The 22,395-nt window shown below is 39.5% G+C and overlaps 1 protein-coding gene across 1 annotated transcript in view; it reads left to right on the top strand.

The window, feature by feature from the left end:
* LOC126259624 (glutamyl-tRNA(Gln) amidotransferase subunit A, mitochondrial) overlaps positions 1–22,395 on the top strand; it is a 185,949-nt gene that overhangs the window by 135,813 nt on the left and 27,741 nt on the right. Inside the window, exons 7-8 of the mRNA XM_049956543.1 lie at positions 14,209–14,426; positions 17,883–18,088. Coding sequence (XP_049812500.1) covers positions 14,209–14,426; positions 17,883–18,088 — 424 coding nt within the window. The remainder of the gene's footprint in view (positions 1–14,208; positions 14,427–17,882; positions 18,089–22,395) is intronic.

Here is a 22,395-nt window from a genome sequence, read left to right as displayed (position 1 = left end):
GTAGTACATACTGAATTGGATCAGAACTGACTGGGGCAAATGTGGAGCATTGCTGCACCATGGGGGATGGCCCTGAATAGGATTGCTATGAAGAACAGCAGACAGTACATCATATAGCATTTGAATGTTCTCTCAGAGCATTCAAAGGGACTGTGGAAGGCCTACACAGTTCCTGTGTGGAAGCTTCTGACAGGACTTCCAACCTGGACTTAAAGCTATGAACCCATTAGGAACTTGTGTGTGTGTGTGTGTGTGTGTGTGTGTGTGTGTGTGTGTGTGTGTGTGTAGAATTTATGCATTTGGCTATTTTCGTGTGTGTGTGTGTGTGTGTGTGTGTGTGTGTGTGTGTGTGTGTGTGTGTAGAATTTATGCATTTGGCTATTTTCATATTATAACTTGTCAATGGTACATTGAAGATTCATCAAAAATGCTTTGTTCTTGGTATGAAGCTCGTCTGTAAGCATGGACCAACCACAATGTAATCCACATCTAGTGGGCTTAATGATGAGAAGCACATCCCATACGAGAATGACTGTAGCCATCATCGTCTGTGTACAGGTTTGGCGAATATGGATGCCCTAAGCTGGAGTCTGGTGAGCACTGCCAATACTCTGTAAGCTCTTGTATTTTTGAAACCACGTGTGTAACTGCACTGGAACTCTGTACATTGCAAGGAATGAGGATTTCACTTAACCACCCTGATCACGAGGGTGGTAAAAAGAAAGTCAGAAACCCTCAGTCTCCAGGTGTGTGGAGCTCTGTCGCTGGCTACTCATGGGAACACCATGGTGAATCCACTAAACGTCATTCCCAATGGGAAAAGTGTACTGTCTAGTTGTATTCATGCCAACTCAGCAAAAAGACAGAGGGATTTTTCCTGACATTCGGATAAGATTACAAAAGACTAAATAAGTCATGGATAAAGTATGTTTCTAGTTATGGGGAGAAAAGAGTGGAAGTATAATTTTTCTTTGTTCACTGAGGTTGAAAAGGGGTTGCAGGCACCTTAACATCATTTCCATACCCTGGACGAGGTCACTCCCCAACATGCTGTAGCCATTACACATTGTGTACGGAGGTACCAGCTGCTCACCTAGTCACCAAAACCATAACCAGGAAAAACTAAGCGAGGCCCCCACATGTGGAAATCCTCCAGGACAACAGTTTCTAAGGTGCCAAAAAGCTCCTCACTGGCCATCTTGTCCAGCCACTAGACAACTAAGGGACTTCTTTTTCTTTAACGTAGAATGCTTATTGTTACCATCTAAAGAAGACTGTGTTCTGTTATGTGAAAGTGATTTTTCTAAATGTCACAAATGGGAAATACATCCAGCCAAAAGGAATATGAGAATAACTATCAGTATGGAGCACAGCCCTTCAAATTTTTCATTTTAACAGAATGTATTCATAATGTTATACTTGGATGGAACTTCTTACAGGCATCAAAACCTGTCATAGGCTGTGGAAGACTTTGTGCCCGGGCAGGGCAGGGCAGGGCAGAAAATAAGAGCTTGAAAACTAAATGGACTGAAGAAAGGAATAGTCACTGATGTTATGTGCCTGTGTATTGAGTGCTGTGTTTATATCCTGCTTAATTTTAGTATGATCATAAGACATACCGTACTTTGATTTTAATGTCGGTATTACTATACAGTGATTATGATAAACACTCAATGTGACATGACAAAAGAAGAAGAAGAAGAAGAAGAAGAAGAAGAAGAAGAAGAGAGTTCTTAAACAGCTAATTTGTGCACGCATGTTTGACCTATTTCACAGCACCAGTACTTGGTGAAGCAATTCGATATCTTACCTTCTTATGTGAATTAATATGCAGTAACATTGATGTATCTATACGAGGCGTGACACTTTTCAATCTCAGGTATTTCTGAATGTCAAATTCTTCTATAAATTCGAACCTTAATACAAAGGGCAGGAGTAGGTTTAATAATGAATAAAAAAATAGGGGTGCGGGTAAGCTACTACAAACAGCATAGTGAATGCATTATTGTGGCCAAGATAGACACGAAGCCCACGCCTACTACAGTATTACAAGTTTATATGCCAACTAGCTTTGAAGATTATGAAGAAATTGATAAAATGTATGATGAGATAAAAGAAATTATTCAGGTAGTGAAGGGAGATGAAAATTTAATAGTCATGGGTGACTGTAATTCGAGAGTAGGAAAAGGGAGAGAAGGAAACATAGTAGGTGAATATGGATTGGGGGGAAGAAATGAAAGAGGAACCCATCTGGTAGAATTTTGCACAGAGCATAACTTAATCATAGTTAACACTTGGTTCAAGAATCATAAAAGAAGGTTGTGTACATGGAAGAATCCTGGAGATACTAAAAGGTATCAGATGGATTATATGATGGTAAGTCAGAGATTCAGAAACCAGATTTTAAATTGTAAGACATTTCTAGGGGCAGATGTGGACTCTGACCACGATCTATTGGTTATGAACTGTAGATTAAAACTGAAGAAACTGCAAAAAGGTGGGAATTTAAGGAGATGGGACCTGGATAAACTGAAAGAACCAGAGGTTGTACAGAGTGTCAGGAAGAGCATAAGGGAACAATTGACAGGAACGGGGGAAAGAAATACAGTAGATGAAGAATGGGTAGCTCTGAGAGATGAAGTAGTGGAGGCAGCAGAGGACCAAGTAAGTAAAACGACGAGGGCTAGTAGAAATCCTTGGGTAACAGAAGAAATATTGAATTTAATTGAGGAAAGGAGAAAATATAAAAATGCAGTAAATGAAGCAGGCAAAAGGGAATACAAACGTCTCAAAAATGAGATCGACAGAAATTGCAAAATGGCTAAGCAGGGATGGCTAGAGGACAAATGTAAGGATGTAGAGGCTTGTCTCACTAGGGGTAAGATAGCTACTGCCTACTGGAAAATTAATGAGACCTTTGGAGAAAAGAGAACCACTTGTATGAATATCAAGAGCTCAGATTGAAAACCAGTTCTAAGCAAAGGAGGGGAAGCAGAAAGGTGGAAGGAGTATATAGACGGTCTATACAAGGGCCATGTATTTGAGGACAATATTATGGAAATGGAAGAGGATGTAGATGAAGATGAAATAGGAGATACAATACTGCGTGAAGGGTTAGACAGAGCACTGAAAGATCTGAGTCGAAACAAGGCCCCGGGAGTAGACAACATTTCATTAGAACTACTGACGGCCTTGAGAGAGCCAGTCCTGACAAAACTCTACCATCTGGTGAGTGAGATTTATGAGACAGGCGAAATACCCACAGACTTCACGAAGAATATAATAATTCCAATCCCAAAGAAAGCAGGTGTTGACAGATGTGAAAATTACCGAACTATCAGTTTAATAAGTCACAGCTGCAAAATACTAACGCGAATTATTTACAGATGAATGGAAAAACTGGTAGAAGCCGACCTCGGGGAAGATCAGTTTGGATTCTGTAGAAACATTGGAACACGTGAGGCAATACTGACCTAACGACTTATCCTAGAAGAAAGATTAAGGAAAGACAAACCTACTTTTCTAGCATTTGTAGACTTAGAGAAAGCTTTTGACAATGTTGACTGGAATACTCTCTTTCAAATTCTAAAGGTGGCAGAGGTAAAATACAGGAAGCGAAAGGCTATTTACAATTTGTACAAAAATCAGATGGCAGTTATGAGTCGAGGGGCACGAAAGGGAAGCAGTGGTTGGGAAAGGAGTGAGACAGGGTTGTAGGATCTCCCTGATGTTATTCAATCTGTATATCGAGCAAGCAGTAAAGGAAACAAAAGAAAAAATTGGAGTAGGAATTAAAATCCATGGAGAAGAAATAAAAACTTTGAGGTTCGCCGATGACATTGTAATGCTGTGGGAGACAGCAAAGGACCTGGATAAGCAGTTGAACGGAATGGAAAGTGTCTTGAAAGAAGGATATAAGATGAACATCAACAAAAGCAAAACAAGGATAATGGAATGTAGTCGAATTAAGTCTGCTGATGTTGAGGGTATTAGATTAGGAAATGAGACACTTAAAGTAGTAAAGGATTTTTGCTATTTGGGGAGCAAAATAACTGATGATAGTCAAAGTAGAGAGGATATAAAATGTAGACTGGCAATGGCAAGGAAAGCGTTTCTGAAGAAGGGAAAATTATTAACATCAAGTATAGATTTAAGTGTCAGGAAGTCATTTCTGAAAGTATTTGTATGGAGTGTGCCATGTATGGCAGTGAAACATGGACGATAAATAGTTTGGACAAGAAGAGAACAGAAACTTTCGAAATGTGGTGCTACAGAAGAATGCTGAAAATTGGATGGGTAGATCACGTAACTAATGAGGAGGTATTGAATAGAATTGGGGAGAAGAGTTTGTGGCACAACTTGACTAGAAGAAGGAATTGGTTGGTAGGACATGTTCTGAGGCATCAAGGGATCACCAATTTAATATTGGAGGCCAGTGTGTAGGGTAAAAATCATAGAGGGAGACCAAGAGATGAATACGCTACGCTGATTCAGAAGGATGTTGGCTGCAGTAACATACTGGGAGATGAAGCAGCTTGCACAGGATAGAGTAGCATGGAGAGCTGCATCAAACCAATCTCAGAACTGAAGACCACAACAACAACAACAACAACAACAACAATACAAAACAACATTTACACCAAGAACTAACCATTATTACCACCTCAGTATTTAGTCTAATAATTATTACACAGTAAGTATTACAAGCGGAACCTTAATGATAATCCTCTATAAACATGTAAGATTAGAATACCTGTATGCTTTGGGATGGTGTTGCCAATAGTCAGAAATTTTCAGCTGTATACCAATTAGTAAATTGTCTTTCTTTTCTTTCAGTTATTTACCGTGTGGAAATCTCTCTTACTTTGACAAATTAAATAACGTACGTAGTTTAAGATAGTGCTATGTGTATAGAAAGTCTCTAATTATTTCAATGGAAAATACTTCTCTGACTTTGTTTATTCCTGTTATACTATTATTGCAGCTTACAATAGATGGTAGTCTGTCGACCTCATCTGTGATCTCTAAATGCAACTTTAAATAATTTACAGAAAGTTAGGTTTTTTGTCTTAATTTTAATTAATTTTTGTCATTGGACTTTTCTTAATCTCTCCTTCTCTCTTTGTGTTTACTTCCTCTCAGTCCATTAGTGGTAAATGTATAAAAGATTTCAACTTTCTTTAAATATTGTACTTCACAACAAATGCATAGTGAAAAAAAAAATTTTCTTTCATTTTTCATCGTTCTTCTTTTATTAAATTTCGATTGCAAGTACCATAAAATGTTTCTTTCTATCTTTTGCCTTCACTTTAAATATTCATTGCCACTCCTAGTACATGCTGGTCATGTCGTCAGAGACAATTCAGTTTTTGTGTTTGTCTTTGATTAATTACGGTTGAATACACTGAATTTTATCAACCCTCTTCTTTCATGTAATAGATACAATGACTGTCGCTACAAAATCAGAAAATGATCTCTTTATATTCATCTTTGATTTCAATCTGGGCATACCATGTTTTTATACTTTGTTGGTTATTCGTCTGACAACACTATACCTCTTACAGTGAATTTGATAGAGTGCCAGCAAAAAAACTGATCCCCCTCATCGGAATTGAATCATACAACGAAAACAAAACAAAAATTCTGTGTGTCATCAGTACATTTAATCAACAAAAATACAATGAAAATCAAAGCTCTGGCTCTTCAGGCATGACAATTCTCAAACCCACTTATAAAATCTAATTTTATAATGGTCACTTGTCACAGTGAATTCTGAGAATTACAAAATTGGCGCATCTCATCTTTCAGTATGGTTCTAAAGTTTTTGTCTAAACTTTTCTGTATGCTAGGGTACATCTCCACTTCCAGATACCAGGCAGTATTCGCAGTGTAAAATAATACTGTTTTCTGAATATTATTCTCTAGGGACTGCCACAATAACAGTAATCACTATACCTTGAGACTTCACCTTGCTCAGGTATAACAAATCTCCATCAATCATCAAATAAAATATTGCTCAGACTCGAGTATCTTAGAGTGGGACAACAGTTCAACTGTTTTACCCACAGGAAACAGTCGGATACACCATTTGACAAAATTGAATTATCGTACCCATGCTCCATCAAATAAACTTGGAGGTGCTGCACAAGTTAACTCGTTCCTTCAGATTCACTTACCACCATCATCATTTAATTAATTGATGTCCCTAGTGGTTGCAAAAGCACTTCTGGAATGCACCAAAATTCCAGCTAGTGATATCCTTCTAAATTTACTATCTGCATACACTATGCACAGTTAGACTTATGAAGCGAGATAAGTAACACTTAACCAACGTCTTCCCTGCAAGACGGTCTACCTTGGTTCATGACAACAAGGGAACTGCCCATCTCTCCATGTTAATTGTAACATGAACCATATTTAGAGACAAAACGTGCATCAATTTTGTAATTTTACAATAATAAAATCATTGTAGGTGATGGCTGTCACAGCTTCATGTAGCGGCCAGGCCATGATGTTGGTGTGCGATCTTTGGAATCTGCTGTACCTGCCGCACTTGATCTGTTTTACTTTATCACTGCCAATGTTCAGCCATCTGCGAGCTTGATTTCTACAACACCCTTACTCAAATTAATTGAACAATTATTTAATTACAGGTTTACATATTTCCCTTCAAAATTCTTTCTGTTTAAGTTTCCTCACATGACTTTGCAGTAGGTGGGGGCAACAACTAAACCACTTTTAGATTGCAGAGGCATTTGACACAGGACACTGAGAAGAAATGCTGAGACAGAAGAAATTAACATAAATTAAGGCCAAGTGGATGGCAAAAACCAAAAACACATTGTAAGGCAGGTTGCCGACTATGGATTTCTGAGAAACTTGTGTCTGGGGGAAGAGTCCAGATGATGTGTTTGCTGAAAGAGGCATTGAGGTCACGACTGTTGTTTTGTAGAGCATGCTTTGGAACAGGATATTGTGTGTAGTCAGTGTACACTCTGTCTAAACCAATTCATTCTGACTGATAACTTAATGGTAGTCATACCAATGTAGAAGGCCAAAATTTTTACATAACAGCTGGTACATGCCATGTCATTTTTCAGGTGGCTTTCCCTTAGATAGTATATATTTTGCTACTTGCAAGGCTGGTATAGGTGGCGGTAGGAGGGTGCATAGGGCAAGTCTTGACAGTCACGGGATAGGAACCATGGGGTAGGGAAGTGGGTGCAGAAGGAGCATACGGTCTGACCAGGATATTACAAAGACTTGGGGGGGGGGGGGGGGGGTTAGGGGGCAGAAAGCTGTTCTAGGTGTGGTGGGCAAATTCTCAGACAGAATGGACCTCATTTCAGAGCAAGATTGTAGGAAGTTGTAGCCTTGTTGAAGTGGCTGATTAATACATTCAAGATAATACTTAATGACAAGAGATGTACCCCTAAGTTGTTTCTGGGAAGGATCAGCAGTACCAGGATTGGATTGCTGGCTCAGAAAATCAGCTTTTCAATTAGACTGATGGGGTGATGAAATCCAGTGAAGGGTGAGGTGAGAGCAGAGGTGTATTGCTGTAAGAGTCTGTATCTGAACAATATGTTTGCCTCGAGTGCCACGGCTGTATGGGAGGGAATGTTTGACACGGAAAGAATGACAACTGTCAAAATGTAAGTACTGTTTGTTAGTAGGATTGTTTGTACAAGTGTTTGCACATTTTGTCAACTTTTATGCCTTTTCTCTAGCTGCTGCTTGGCAAGTAGATTTTTGTGTCCATCCAATTATATAGTATTTTCAGAAATGTTTGTCTTTATAGAAAAGGTTTCATCTTCACTGTATTTTACAGTCTTGCCAATTGGAACTAGTTTATCTTAGCAGCTAAGACTCTTTGGAGTGAGGGTCATGCTGCGCTGTGCTTGTCACTGTGCTCTGTGTGCTAGACAACTAAATTTCCAACAAAAGTTAAGTAAATGCACTAATGAAATGATCTAAACATGCCCATCACTTAATGTAAACACTAAAATACATGTATCTTTATGCACAGGATGCTATTTTGATGCCCAATCTCACGGACACATATACCCAATGAAACTAATCACTCTTCAGATTAATGTAATGCACATGAAACTGGAATGCTCTGGATTATAGTGACATGTTGCTGAAATGCATTGTGCTAATTAAATACAAAGGCGTGCTGTAAAGTAATGTCTCCGAATTTTTTATGTGAAAGTTCGTAAAGCTTTTTAAATAAAACAAACTTTCAGATGTTTTTATTCTAGTCTTTGATCACAATATTGTGATCAAAGACCCGAATAAAAAACATTTGACAGTACCTGGATCACTGTTTGTATTCGCGACTATGTTGCAGCTTGTAAAACTAACTTTACTAACTTTCTACATCTGCAGTCACTTTTGAGTGTCTGATAAACAGCCTGCTTCAATACTTTAAATGAACTACACATCGTTGCTATGTCGATAGCATTATTTTTCCAAAGACATTTGAAGAATATCTAAGCCACATGACAGTCGTGTTGAAGTGTGTTCAGTCAGCAGTCCTCCACCTGAATATGAAGAAGTGCTTAGTCATTGCTCAATAAATAAAAATCTGGGAGCATCTAGTGTATGGCACTGTAGTATGTTTCCATCAGAGAAAATGAGAGCTGTCACAGATTTTCTGATTCCTTGGCACTTTCACGATCTGAAAAATTTGCTCAGAATGTGAATAAACAACTAGCAATTCATAAAGGATTTCAGTACCAAGGCACGTAACTTTCAAGAACTACTGGAGTGAGGTGCCAAATTTTCCTGGAATGTAATGCAAGAAATATCTGTCCTTGTCCTTATGGAAATGCTGGCAAAGAAGTCCTAGCATTTTATGACAAGCATGCCGAGACAGAATTTCATACTGATGCTAGTGGTTATAGGATAAGTGCAGTTCCAGTGCAAATTCAGGAAGGTGCTCCACAATACTCTCAAAGTCAGAGAGGAACTATTCTACAACTGAGAAAGAGTGCCTTGCAGTTGTTTGGGCCATCAACAAGTTTCTGTCATATTTGTATCACAAACAATTCACTGTTGTGATGGACCACCATTTGCTATGCTGGCTGACTAGCCTGAGGAATCCATCAAGTGTACTGGTGAGATGAGCACTGAGGGTTAGGTAATATGACATCACTGTGGTATACAAAAAGGATGCAAACCCATGGATGCTGTGTAGTGATTCGAGAATTTCTGTGTAAGTTCTAGAACCACTCAGCCTTCTACCATCTTGAACACGCAATATTCTGGTATGAGTGTGGGATGGTAGAATCCTATCTACTGCGCGTCACATGTTTGAGTGTGCAGGTTTAAAATCAGTCGCAGGAAGAAAGTAGACACGGCAGGCGAACAGCACTGACAAGTACCTGTCGGGCAATCCATAGGTGTTTTAGTGAGTGTGTAAGGAAGAATCATGGAGTTATTATGCAGCTCTGTGCTTATTGGGTCATTGACTATTGCTATTAAAACAAAGACAGTTGGAAAAGAACTCTTCAAAACTCTTGATGTAACCTTGCTATAGGTAAGACTTATTTGTTGATTTATGTTAAGAAAAGTTACGGTATCAAAGCCAACTTTCTTTTAATTGTAATTTAATTTGTTTCCGATGTTCGACTGTACGAGGGACTTACTGGAAGTTTTATATTTATGTTGAAAGTGAGTTTTATTGTGTATGAAAGTCAAATACATCGTTAATTGACGACAGGCAAAGTTTGTATGTCTACTTGTTTTATAAGTAGAAAGAGTTTAAAAATTCCTGTACCTAGCGTTATTTGCCGGAGAAGATGTCAAGAGGGTTTCCAGCAGCCGGCTATCCAGTAAAGAAGAGTGGCTGCAAATTCCAAGTAAGTCACCTCATAAAGAAGTGGAGGGTGGTTTGGGGGAATAGACCGAAATAATCCAGTTTCAAACTCACACTTTAAGTCGGAAACATTAGAGCTGACTCCCTTTCAGGGAATTCTTTGGCAGAACACAGTAGCTTGGATGAAATTTCAGTCATCACTGCATTAAGTGACATTGCTGGTGAACAGAGGGAAGGTCCAGCATTGCTGGAAACCATAGACACCATGAAGCAGGAGGAACCAACCAAAGGAGAATTCTGATTAATAAATAGAACATTGTGTAAAAGGAATTATGATCTGCTGGGGTGGAAATATCTACAGCCAGCTATCTTGGTTTCCATGACATGCCATCTGGTCACCAGAGATTCATGAATACTAGACAGGCCTCTACGAATCTCTGAGACACTATTTCAACCACTGTAGAAATGTTAACAATGGAACCACATGTTTTAATTACCTTTGGGCATCTGATACCAATTCTCAGGAGGTTCCTGAAATTGACAATGGGAAACTAAGTAGTAGTCTGCACTGACTGCTTCACATGCTGCACAGTGACCAAAGCTGTGCCGACTGCCGAACCCCAAGAAATTGCAAAGTTCATTGTAGAAGACATCATTTTGAAGCACGGAGTGCCTCGTGTCATAATCTCTAATGATAGAAAAGTTTTCCAGATGAGACAAGCATCAGAGGTAATTTCATGTTGCACCGTCATCCCCAGGATAACAACTGTCTACCATACATAGAGAAATGGCCACACAGAATGCTAGTAAGATGTTGACTGCTATGCTCTCGATGTATGCTGATGTCAAACACAGGAACTGGGATATAATACCAGCCGTTGTGACACTCACATGTAACACAGTGAAGCAAGCTACTACAGCCTTCGCACTGTACCTTCTGCTTCACCATCGTGTATCCGAAACACCAATGGATACACTGTTCTTGTTTCAACCAGGCAGTACTTAGAATGACCATGCAAATGTGTCATCAGGACCAAAGAAACAAGGCAGCTGGCTTGCATATCGCAGACAGAGCCTGCACGCCTAGGAGAAGGGCTGAGAGTACTATAATACCAAGCATCGACCAACGAGTTAGAGCCTGGGAAGCTATGTATGGATTTTTAAGCCTTTGCAGAAAGTGGAACTATTCGAAAAGTTACTTCAGTGCTACATTAAGCTGTATCTCGTAGTCTTTTTGTTAGTCGAATGTCACAAACAAAGTCAAGGATTATAACCTGTCATCATGAGGACAAAAGCACAGACACTTCCATGCCCTTCAAATGAAGTCTTACTATAGTCCTTAGGCGCAAATCAATGATGGGGGGGGTTCTTTCTCCAGGACACTAAAGATAGAAGCTTTGATGGGAGGGCCTCCCTTCAATGCTCATCATAATGGAGAAGATCAAACACAGCCAAAATGTGAGGATCCTATAGTGCTGCTCTGCAGTTGAAGTGGGAACATTCCACAATGTCCTACAACAAATTCTGCATTTTTGAACTGATAGTGGCCAAGAAAAAAAATTAGTTGCATTAGTTATTGAACACCTCTCGTAAATCTTGTACAAATGTTTATGTACTTCTCACCTTATTTGCACCCTGTACAACTGGTACTTAGTGTGTGTGTGTGTGTGTGTGTGTGTGTGTGTGTGTGTGTGTGTGTGTGTGTGTGTGTGCGCGTGTGTGAGCACCTAGTCAACTTGCAAAAGATATATGAACGACTTTTAAAACCATGAAGCTAAATGGAATGTGTTATATCACTGCCAGGGTTGTATGCTATTACAGAGTGGGCCCAGGAAATGATTTAATGCAGTCGGCTAGTTTTTCAAAATTTTCTCCTGGCATAGGATAGATAGCTTGTTGCAGTAGAAACTCTTACTATTTTTGTCAGAGTACCAGACAGAAAGTCCTTAGGCTACCACTTTAAAAGTGTTGACATTTCTCAGTTATTCAATAGAATCCATATAGAACCTTGCATGCCACTAAATTTTAGGCACAAAATGTTTAAATGTGACTCATGAGGTCAAGAATATTCATTTGATGTGGTACACATTCTGTAAAAATCTGATGACATTTCCTGTGATCTTTCCTGAAAACGGAGTTAAGTTAACTGAAGTTAGGCGGCAGCTGTGGCCGAGCGGTTCTAGGCGCTTCAGTCCGGAACTGCGCTCCTGCTATGGTCGCAGGTTCAAATCCTGCCTCGGGCATGGATGTGTGTGATGTTCTTAGGTTGGTTAGGTTTAAGTAGTTCTAAGTCTAGGAGTCTGATGACCTCAGATGTTAAGTCCCATAGTGCTTAGAGCCACTTGAACCATTTGAACTGAGGTTAACAGCAGGAAAACTATTCACTTTACTGGCAGACAATATGACAGAAATGTTTGCTGCATGTGTAACTGATTCATAAAGATATGCTTTTTGATCAGTAGGTAGCTCTAGCACCACCTGCAGCTGTTCATGGAATTTAAGATACGTAAGAGTAGGGACCACTGTCTGATCCTGTAAAGTCTTAAGTGGATCACTGCTGCATCTCTTTGCAATATTCTCTCTTTGCAAAATGTGTAGTGGGAATTTTATCAATTAAATTTGATCTCAAAGTAAAAAAAATTTAAATCAAATGAGAAAATGCAAATACCCTCAAAGACAAAAAATACAGTGCACCATGAAGGAATTATCCAAATCAGGTGGAAATCAGTATATGTGATGTGCATGTACAGACAAATAAATGATAAAATTTCAGTAAAATTGTATGACTTATTAAAGAGAAATTACCTTCACTACTTCTTGCCGCCTCTCACTCTGGAGTACACTAAAAGTTTATTCCTGGACTACTCTGCATCCACAGCATCTGAAAATGCAATATAGTAACTTTAGAGGAATATGTGTCTCTTCTCCTGTGTTCTTTTGACAGTGGTAATTGTTCCATCTGTATCATCAAGCAGGTGGATCGGCAACTGCAGTGAAGTGCTCGGCACGTTTCATTATGATGGTAAGATCCCAGCAGTGACTTAAGAGAAATATTTTTCTTTTCCTAGGTCTTTTTGACAGTAGTAATTGTTCCATCCGTGTGCTCAGATAGGTGGATCAGCGACTGCAATGAAGTGCTCAGCATATTTCATTGTGATGGTAAGATCCCAGCACTGGCAGTAACGTGCGAAGGCTCTTTTACTAGTACGATAAAGGAAAAACACTCAGTACAAGGTTTCATGTAATTTTTGTAAATGAGAGTAATTTTATCACCGTATTTGTATTTTGATGCCATTATGTCGGTAGGTGAAGTTATAGAAGTAGTATGTCGACACGGGACACTGGAGTGTGTCAACCGACACTACTACTTACTGCTTTAAAGTTCGTTATGCTGAGACCGCATGATGCTGCTCAGTTCTGTCACTTACACAGGACTTGGCCTGAACCTAAATTAACAATCCCGTCATAAAGTGATGAACACGATCTTGAACTCATCCTGTTTACCATCAGAAATTTCCTCAGTTTTAGAATGTTTCCCACAAGTATGAAATGATGCTATGGGCAACATTTTACTTGCAGTCTACCTTGTGCTGGCCTCTGATCTGGCCACATGCAAAGTCTGCTTACTATGCCACTCTGCTCCCTTGGTTCAAACTTTGTCTGCGAGTCACTCTTTTATGACCATTACACAAAATATCTATGCACTCTTGCACCTATAGTTGAGTCACTGTAAGATGATCCCTGATGGGTATAGTGGGCTGGGTGCAGCAGCTTTGGTGCCTACTACAATCATGTTAAGCAATTTTGTAAACATCTCTATAGCAGCGCCTCAGGGTTGTTGGAGCTTTTATAGGTGGCTACTGTTTTTGCCTGCAGCTGTTTGCGCTATGTAGTTGAAAGCTGGCAGCAGGGCTGCTTGCTGTCAGGGATCAACTTACACTGACTCAACTGTAGGAAGATGTTTGTGACAGGGATGAACTTTGCTGGCCGGAGTGGCAGAGTGGTTCTGGGCGCTTCAGTCTGGAACCACGCGACCACTACGGTCGCAGGTTCGAATCCTGTCTCGGGCATGGATGTGTGTGATGTCCTTAGGTTAGTTAGGTTTAAGTAGTTCTAAGTTCTAGGGTACTGATGACCTCAGCTGTTAAGTCCCATAGTGCTCAGAGCCATTTTCAGGGATGAACATTACAATAATTACCACATGCCAGTATATGTGTCATCAGTTTAACTGAAGGAACATGCCAGTTTTCACCTTGCTGATTTTAGGGATTCTACTGTTTGATGTACATATTGGCCACAAGTGATGTAACTTGTGTTGTAAAACACTTTTTATTTACATCTTGTGTACAAATGGATAAAGAACCATTTGTTATTTTATTTCACAGGTATCCTTACCACATACACAGCTGTCAATAGCATGTTATTCGGTTCTGAATCACACTGAAGTTGCTAGCAACATGGCTCGCTACGATGGCATCGAATATGGATACCGGGCAAATGAAAACAATTCAGCTGAAGCACTCTTCGCTACTTCTCGCAGATCTGGCTTTGGTGAGGTTGTTCGCAGCCGAATTCTCTCTGGGAACTATTTCCTCCTGAGAAGGTGAGATCTGTATTGTGTGACTATTATCAGTATGCAGCTTTATATTATACTTCAATGTAAAAGTTATATATAATCTAGAAAATGCAGAAAGTTATAGGAAAGGTAAAACTTAATCATGAGACACAGTTCATACTGTAATGTAAAAAAACATGTAATTAGAAAAGTTCTGAAAAATGTTCAGCCACGTATTGGCTCACAAGTTGACTTGTAAATAATCTTGCTAGCTGATAATTCAGGTTTATTGATGGAAATTATTTAAAGATCCAGTTTGAAGATTTTTGTTGGCAGCATGACAAGTAGTAGTGCCCGTAGTAGTTAGGAGAGTTTCTTATATTGTGCAGATTACTGCTACACTTCGATAATGTTGTCATGTAAATATTAAGCTAGCAGTAGGAGACAAACATCAGTTATTAACAGAACCAAAGAAATACCCTCAAAAGGTTATCCTTTATGACATGATGCATATATTATGATGAATTAATGAACATTAGCCCATTAATCGCTGGTGAGCTAAGTTTATTTTAAACCCCTCTTGTGGAATATCAGCTAACATTCCTAACTGATAATATTCATTGAGCTGGGTGATTGGTTCATTCTCAATTACTGCCTCAGTTATACTATACACACATTTTCAAACACTAAATGATTGAATGACAGCATGTTGCATTGAAGAATGTTGTCAATTAATTCCAGTCTTTAATTCAGAAACAGCAGTGAAAATAGATGCAAATGTCATGGGCATGAGCAGTAGAAGCTGTTGTTAGACAGAGAGCAAGTCATAGACGATGCAAGACAAGGGTGATGTGGATGGCGAGATTAAAGAAGTAATCAAACTCTGTGTTTTTGATACAATTTTGAGGGAAATTGGCAGTAAAAAAATATGTAACTGCTCAGTATGGAAGTATGAGGTTCATTCAAATGAATCCTTGTCAGTGCATCTACCTTTGCCTTACACATAAGGTGGCACCATGTAACTGCGGGTATGGTAGCGCCATCTATTGGTAGAGAGACTGATGCATGTACACTGTTTGATGTTGCATAGCACCAGAGTGGTTTCACACCGAAGAGAGGGTGGTGTCCCAAATTATCGTCCGCTCTTGAAAACGCAGACATGTAAGCAGGAACAACAAGGAGTGATTTGATTTTTAGCAGTGGAGGGAGTTAGAGGCTGTGAAATGTATCGATAGATGAAGGCTGTGTATGGTGAGTACAGTCTGAGTCGTTCAAGTGTTGCGGAATGGCGCAAACAATTCCTTTAGAGGTGCGAGTCACTGGAAGACAAGCCTCGTCCTGGACAGGCTCACACTGTCATCACACCGGAAATGGTTCCGGAAGTGAATGCTGTAGTCTTGGACAACTGCAGAATCACTGTGGATATGATCCATCAGTTCCTGGGTATTAGCAAGAGCACCACCAACATCATAATGCATCAACACTTGAACTTTTGAAAAATCTGTGCGCAGTGAGTTCCCCACCAACTGATCGCTGAACAGTGCAATACTTGAATGGCGCTGTCTTTGTGTCACCTGCGATGTTATCATGAGGAGAAATACACCTTTCTGTTGCACATTGTCACAGGCAACAAAACATGGTGTCACCATTCTGAACCGGAAAGCAAGCTTCAGAGCAAGCAGTGGAAACATGCGACTTCACCATCTCCAAAGAAATCAAAGGCTTTGCACACCACTAAGGTCATGATGTCCTCCTTTTTTGACCACAAAGGCCCACTGCTTGTCAAGTTCCTGGAGCAGGGAACCACCATAAATGCCCAGCATTTTCCAAGCCACTTTACAGAACCTTAGATGAGCCATCAAGTCGAAACACTGAGGCATGTTGTCCAATGGCGTTATCCTCTTGCATAATAATGCCCTCCCACACATGGCCAGTGCGGTAAAGATGACATTCCAGCATTTCCCACTGAAACTGCTGCAACATCCACCGTGTGACTTTCTTGTGTTTGGACCTCTAAAACAAGCTATTCATGGACATCAATTCACAGTGGATGGCAAAATGTGTGACTGGGTCCAGGCCTGGATCCAACAGCAACCTACTAGCTTCTTTAAATTGGGTGAAAACAAGACGACAACTTACAGTAAGCATTAGAAGGCTTTTGGAGAGGAGGTTATGTCAAGAACTCAAGGTTTTTGTTGGCATAAAATGTTTAGTGAAGGCAGAACGAATGTTGAAGATGAAGACCGCAGTAGACGACAATCAACCTCATGGACAGATGTCTACATGGCCAGGGTGCATGACTTTGTACAGTCTGATTAAAGATTATCCGTGAAAAAGATTGCAGAAGAACTGAACTTTGTAAAAGAGTTCTTCGTCTCTTTGTCAACATTGCTGTTAATTGGATTCTGCATCACGATAATGCACCATCCCATACTGCTCTGTCAGTACAGCAATTTTTAACCTCAAAACAAATTTCAGTACTACCACAGCCACCTTATTCACCAGATATCGCTCTGTGTGTCTTTTTTCTATTTCCAAGAGTCAAAACGGCGGTCAAGGGACACCATTTTCAAACACAAGATGTCCATAAAGCTGTGACAAGGGTCTTGGAGAATATTACAGAAGATGAGTTCCAGAAATGTTACCATCAATGGCAGAAGTGCTGGAAAAAGTATGTGCAATCAGAAGTGAACTACTTTGAAGGAGACAACACTAAACTTGACTAAAACTGGAAGCAACAATTTTTTTTTTCACATCAGTCTCATTACTTTATTGTCGCACCTTCTATGACCCCTGCACAATGTTTAGTTCTTGTGAAATAAGTAATTGGAAGTGTTCTCAGACGTTATTTACACCCTGTATATACAAGGTGATTTACCACCATGTACAAACTTAAGGGATTGATCAGTTAGAGGATATGGGCCAAAAAAAAGTTCTAATGAACTTACGTCCAGAAATGCACGGTTTCCATGCTAGAGACCGTTTATTGAGTCATACTGTATTACAGAGACTGCAGACTAATAGGTACTTACTACGCGGCCACAGTTACAGTATGCATGGTTTGCTCCTAGAGGGTGGAACTGTTCCTCATACTCTCTCCTGCTGTATTAATTGGTAATGTTGTGTGTGATTCACACATACATAAAAAATGGATAGTTTTGTTTTTCAATTTTCTGTCATCATAGACATAATCAAATCCTCCTACGATAACTTTGCCACACCAGGGACAGTGTGAATATTTGTGTACTTGTGTAGGCCATTTAAAAATCAACACAAAGATTATATGAACAATTCATGATAAATGTATTTAATCTCATAAGATCCTCTGCTGTTCCCTTCACTGGTTTTCAGAGTACAGTAGTAGACGTAGTTGGATGTAGACTTTGTCTGCATGCATTTATGTGCAATGTGTATATGTGCAGTATGCATGTATGCAGCTTTGCAAAAGTGACATTTCGTATACTGCTGACAGCTTGTAGTGCTGATAAGGATGTCGTTTTACAGGAATTACAACAAGTACTTCGTACAAGCATTGAAACTGCGAAGGCTGATAGCTCAGGATTTTGAACAGGTGTGGTCTTTGGGTGTTGATGTGCTGCTGACACCAGTAACTATGACCGATGCTCCAAGGCACTCAGAATTTGTCAAACTGGACAATAGACAACAATGCAGTAGTCAAGACTATTGCACACAGCCTGCCAACCTCGCAGGTGAGAAATTTTTGTAGAATTAAGGAAGATATCTTTGTAGCAAGTTGCTGTGGTAATTTCAATTTAATTCAGATTACCACTATATACCTTGTAAATTTCAGCACAATTTCTTTTTCACATCATAACATCGATTATTAACATAAAATAAATTATTTACTTATGTAAAATGAAATTTTTATCTGAATAGCAACTACAAGGACCATTTCATTTTGCAGCTGTATATAAATTTATTGTGGTACTTACAGAGCTGGTTCTGGTGTAATTATTCTGCAAACTACATCTAAAATTTTCCTTATTTTTAGTGTTGTGGGCAACTTTCATTATTAACTCAGGTGAGATCCCAACTGAATATGATTCCTAATGAAATCGACTTCTTAAAGCCAGATGTAAGTTCTACAGCTGCAGATTTTTGTTTTATGCCAAATATATTAAATTGTAATAGTGAAAGAAATAAATGCCCAGAACTCTGTTTCAGGTGTTAGGTCCAATAAATAAGGTAACAATTAAATAAGGAGTGCACTGTCGGGTGATTCTGATTTGGTAGGTACTCATGACAACACAATAGTTTTCACCTCTCAAATTCCTGATGACTGGTAACACTAACACCTATCCAACAAAAACAGTGCAGATGGGAAGTCTGTAGTTGAAAATAACTTGAAAGAGTCATATTAATGAGAGTAACAGGACATAAGTTTGCATTAATGTATTTAGAGTGATCAAGAGCAAATCAGTATCCTTATAAAATGTTTCCCCTTAATGTACACAGAGATGTTTAAACAGCTGTTCATCTGCTGAAAGTCATGAAACGATTTCTAAATGGCAGTGTACCAATTGAGATTACGACATCATAACAAGTATCTAAATGATTATACAGCAGCTAAATTGTTGTAATTGATATTGTTGTTTTCAGTAGCAAATTTACAGGCCAATATACTTAATGTCAGTTTCCAACATAATTCTTTAGCATACTCTAAGTTCTAATATAATATATTTTCGTTGGAGAGAGAAGCTTCTGTCCACATATCAAACATGAATTTAGAAGACATCGCTTGTGTGAAACTCACCTTGCCCTTTTTACACACTATATCCTGTGAACCATGGATAAAAGGCAACAAGCAGATTCCATAATCATAGATTTGCAGAAAGTGTTTGACACATTGCAACACTACAGACTGTTAGCAAAGGTCCAAGGATACGGAATAGGTTCTCAGATAAGTGAGTGCCTCCAAGACTGATAGAACCCAGTAAGTTGTCTCAGATATGGGTGTTCAGTAGAGACAAAAAAGTTATCAGGAGTGGTCCAAGGAAGTGTCATAGGACCACTCTTGCTCTCTATACAGGGTGTTACAAAAAGGTACGGCCAAACTTTCAGGAAACATTCCTCACACACAAAGAAAGCAAATATGTTATGTGGACATGTGTCCGGAAATGCTTACTTTCCATGTTAGAGCTCATTTTATTACTTCTCTTCAAATCACATTAATCATGGAATGGAAACACACAGCAACAGAATGTACCAGCGTGACTTCAAACACTTTGTTAAAGGAAATGTTCAAAATGTCCTCCGTTAGCGAGATACATGCATCCACCCTCCGTCGCATGGAATCCCTGATACGCTGATGCAGCCCTGGAGAATGGCGTATTTTATCACAGCCGTCCACAATACTAGCATGAAGAGGCTCTACATTTGGTACCGGGGTTGCGTAGACAAGAGCTTTCAAATGCCCCCATAAATGAAAGTCAAGAGGGTTGAGGTCAGGAGAGCGTGGAGACCATGGAATTGGTCCACCTCTACCAATCCAGATCACTGAATCTGTTGTTGAGAAGCGTACGAACACTTCAACTGAAATGTGCAGGAGCTCCATCGTGCATGCACCACATGTTGTGTCGTACTGTAAAGGCATATGTTCTAGCAGCACAGGTAGAGTATCCCGTATGAAATCATGGCGGTGAATCGAGGAAGTACAGTACATACTGATGAAACTAAAATGAGCTCTAACAGGGAAATTAAGCATTTCTGGACACATGTCCACATAACATCTTTTCTTTATTTGTGTGTGAGGAATGTTTCCTGAAAGTTTGGCCATACCTTTTTGCAACACCCTGCATACGTAAGTAATCTGATTAAAAGGGTGAGCAGCAATCTGCGACTGTTTGTTGATGATTCTGTAATTTATAGGAAAATGTTGCGTACTTTAGGAATTTCTGTGGAATTTCTGTTTGAAATGATGAATAACAGCGTGCTCTAATTGCGGAAAAATGCAAGTTAATGCGGATAAGTATGAAATATAATCTTGTAATGTTCGAATATCGTATTATTGGTGTGGCACCTGACACAGTGACATTGATGAAAATAGCTAGACTCATTGTTGCATAGTAATACAAAGTAGAGTGAGCATATTAGATCGGTAGCAGAGAAGGCTAATGATAGACTTCAGTAGCTCATCTGTAAAGGAGACCACATACAGAATGCTTGTGTGACCCATTCCTGTGTTTTGCACAAGTGTTTGGGATTCTCACCAAGTCTGAGTAATGGAAATGATCGAAGCACTTGAAGCATACTGCTAGGTTTGTTACTGGTAGGTTCAATCAGTATGAGAGTATTATGGGAATGGTCCTGAACTAAAATATAATCCCTGGAGGGAAAATCATGTTCTATTCATGAAACTGTTGAGAAAGTTTAGAGAACCAGCATTGGAGACAGACTGCAGAATGATCCTACTAACACTAATATAAATCTCCTGTAAGGACCAAGAAGACTAGATAAATTATGGCGTGTACTGAGGCATATAGATATTCATTTTTCCTCCACTTCATTTGCGTTTGGAAAAGGAAAACGAATCACTAGCAGTAGTACAAGGTGGCTTGCAGTGTGTGTGTGTGTGTGTGTGTGTGTGTGTGTGTGTGTGTAGATAACATACACAAGTCACCACACTGAATGTCCCAAAGAATTATGAATCACAGACACTTATATCATGATCAGTTTTGATAAAGTCCCTTTAAAGAATTCATTAGAAATTATTCTGGAAAGTTTGATTCTACCATGATGGACTTGTTAAGACACATTGTGTTGTTGTTGTTGTTGTTGTTGTTGTTGCTCTTGTTGTGCTCTTCAGTCCAGAGACTGGTTTAATGCAGCTCTCCATGCTACTCTATTCTGTGCAAGCTTCTTCATCTCCAAATAACTGCTGCAACCTACATCCTTCTGAATCTGCTTAGTGTATTCATATGCTGATCTCTCTCTATGATTTTTACCCTTCGCACTTCCCTCCAGTACTAAATTGGTGATCCCTTGATGCCTCAGAATGTGTCTATCAACGGACCTCTTCTTCTAGTCATACAAACACTTTCAGAAAAGTCTTCCTGACACTTAAATCTGTACTCTATGTTAACAAATTTCCATTTTTCAGAAATGCTTTCCTTGGCATAGGCAATCTACATTTTATATCCTCTCTACTTCGACTGTCACTCATCTACTGTTTTCAGTGTCTTATTTCCTAATCTAATTCTCCATGGATCTTAATTCTTGCTCCAAATTTTTCTTTTGGTTACTTTTCTGCTTGCTCACAAGGGAACCTCCCCATTGCACCCCCCTCAGATTTAGTTATAAGTTGGCACAGTGGATAGGCCTTGAAAAACTGAACACTGATCAATCGAGAAAACAGGAAGAAGTTGTGTGGAACTATGAAAAAAAATAAGCAAAATATAAAAACTGAGTAGTCCATGTGCAACATAGGCAACATCAAGGGCAGTGTGAGCTCAGGAGCGCCGTGGTCCCGTGGTTAGCATGTGCAGCTGCGGAACGAGAGGTCCTTGGTTCAAGCCTTCCCTCGAGTGAAAAGTTTACTTTCTTTATTTTCGCAAATTTATTATCTGTCCGTTCATTCATTGACGTCTCGGTTCACTGTAGTAAGTTTATTGTCTGTGTTTTGCGACCGCACCGCAAAACCGTGCGATTAGTAGACGAAAGGACGTGCCTCTCCAATGGGAACCGAAAACATTTGATCACAAGGTCATAGGTCAACCGATTCCTCCACAGGAAAACACATCTGATGTATTCTGTATGACACTGGTGACGGCATGTGCATCACATGACAGGAATATGTTGTCGACCCACCTAACTTGTATACTTGGCGAATGGGTAAAAAGATTCTTCTACCTTGCCCGATTTAGGTTTTCGTGTCGATGTGATAATCACTCCCAAAGAAGTGTTTAGGTGTAGCGTCCCCATACTATGGCGCAGTTACCTCGCATCGGACGGACAGATAATAATTGTCTGAAAATAAAAAATTAAACTTTTTCACTCA

Source organism: Schistocerca nitens, chromosome 5 (assembly GCF_023898315.1).
Source record: "Schistocerca nitens isolate TAMUIC-IGC-003100 chromosome 5, iqSchNite1.1, whole genome shotgun sequence".
Lineage (NCBI taxonomy): Eukaryota > Metazoa > Arthropoda > Insecta > Orthoptera > Acrididae > Schistocerca > Schistocerca nitens.
This window is presented reverse-complemented; position numbering and strand designations above follow the sequence as displayed.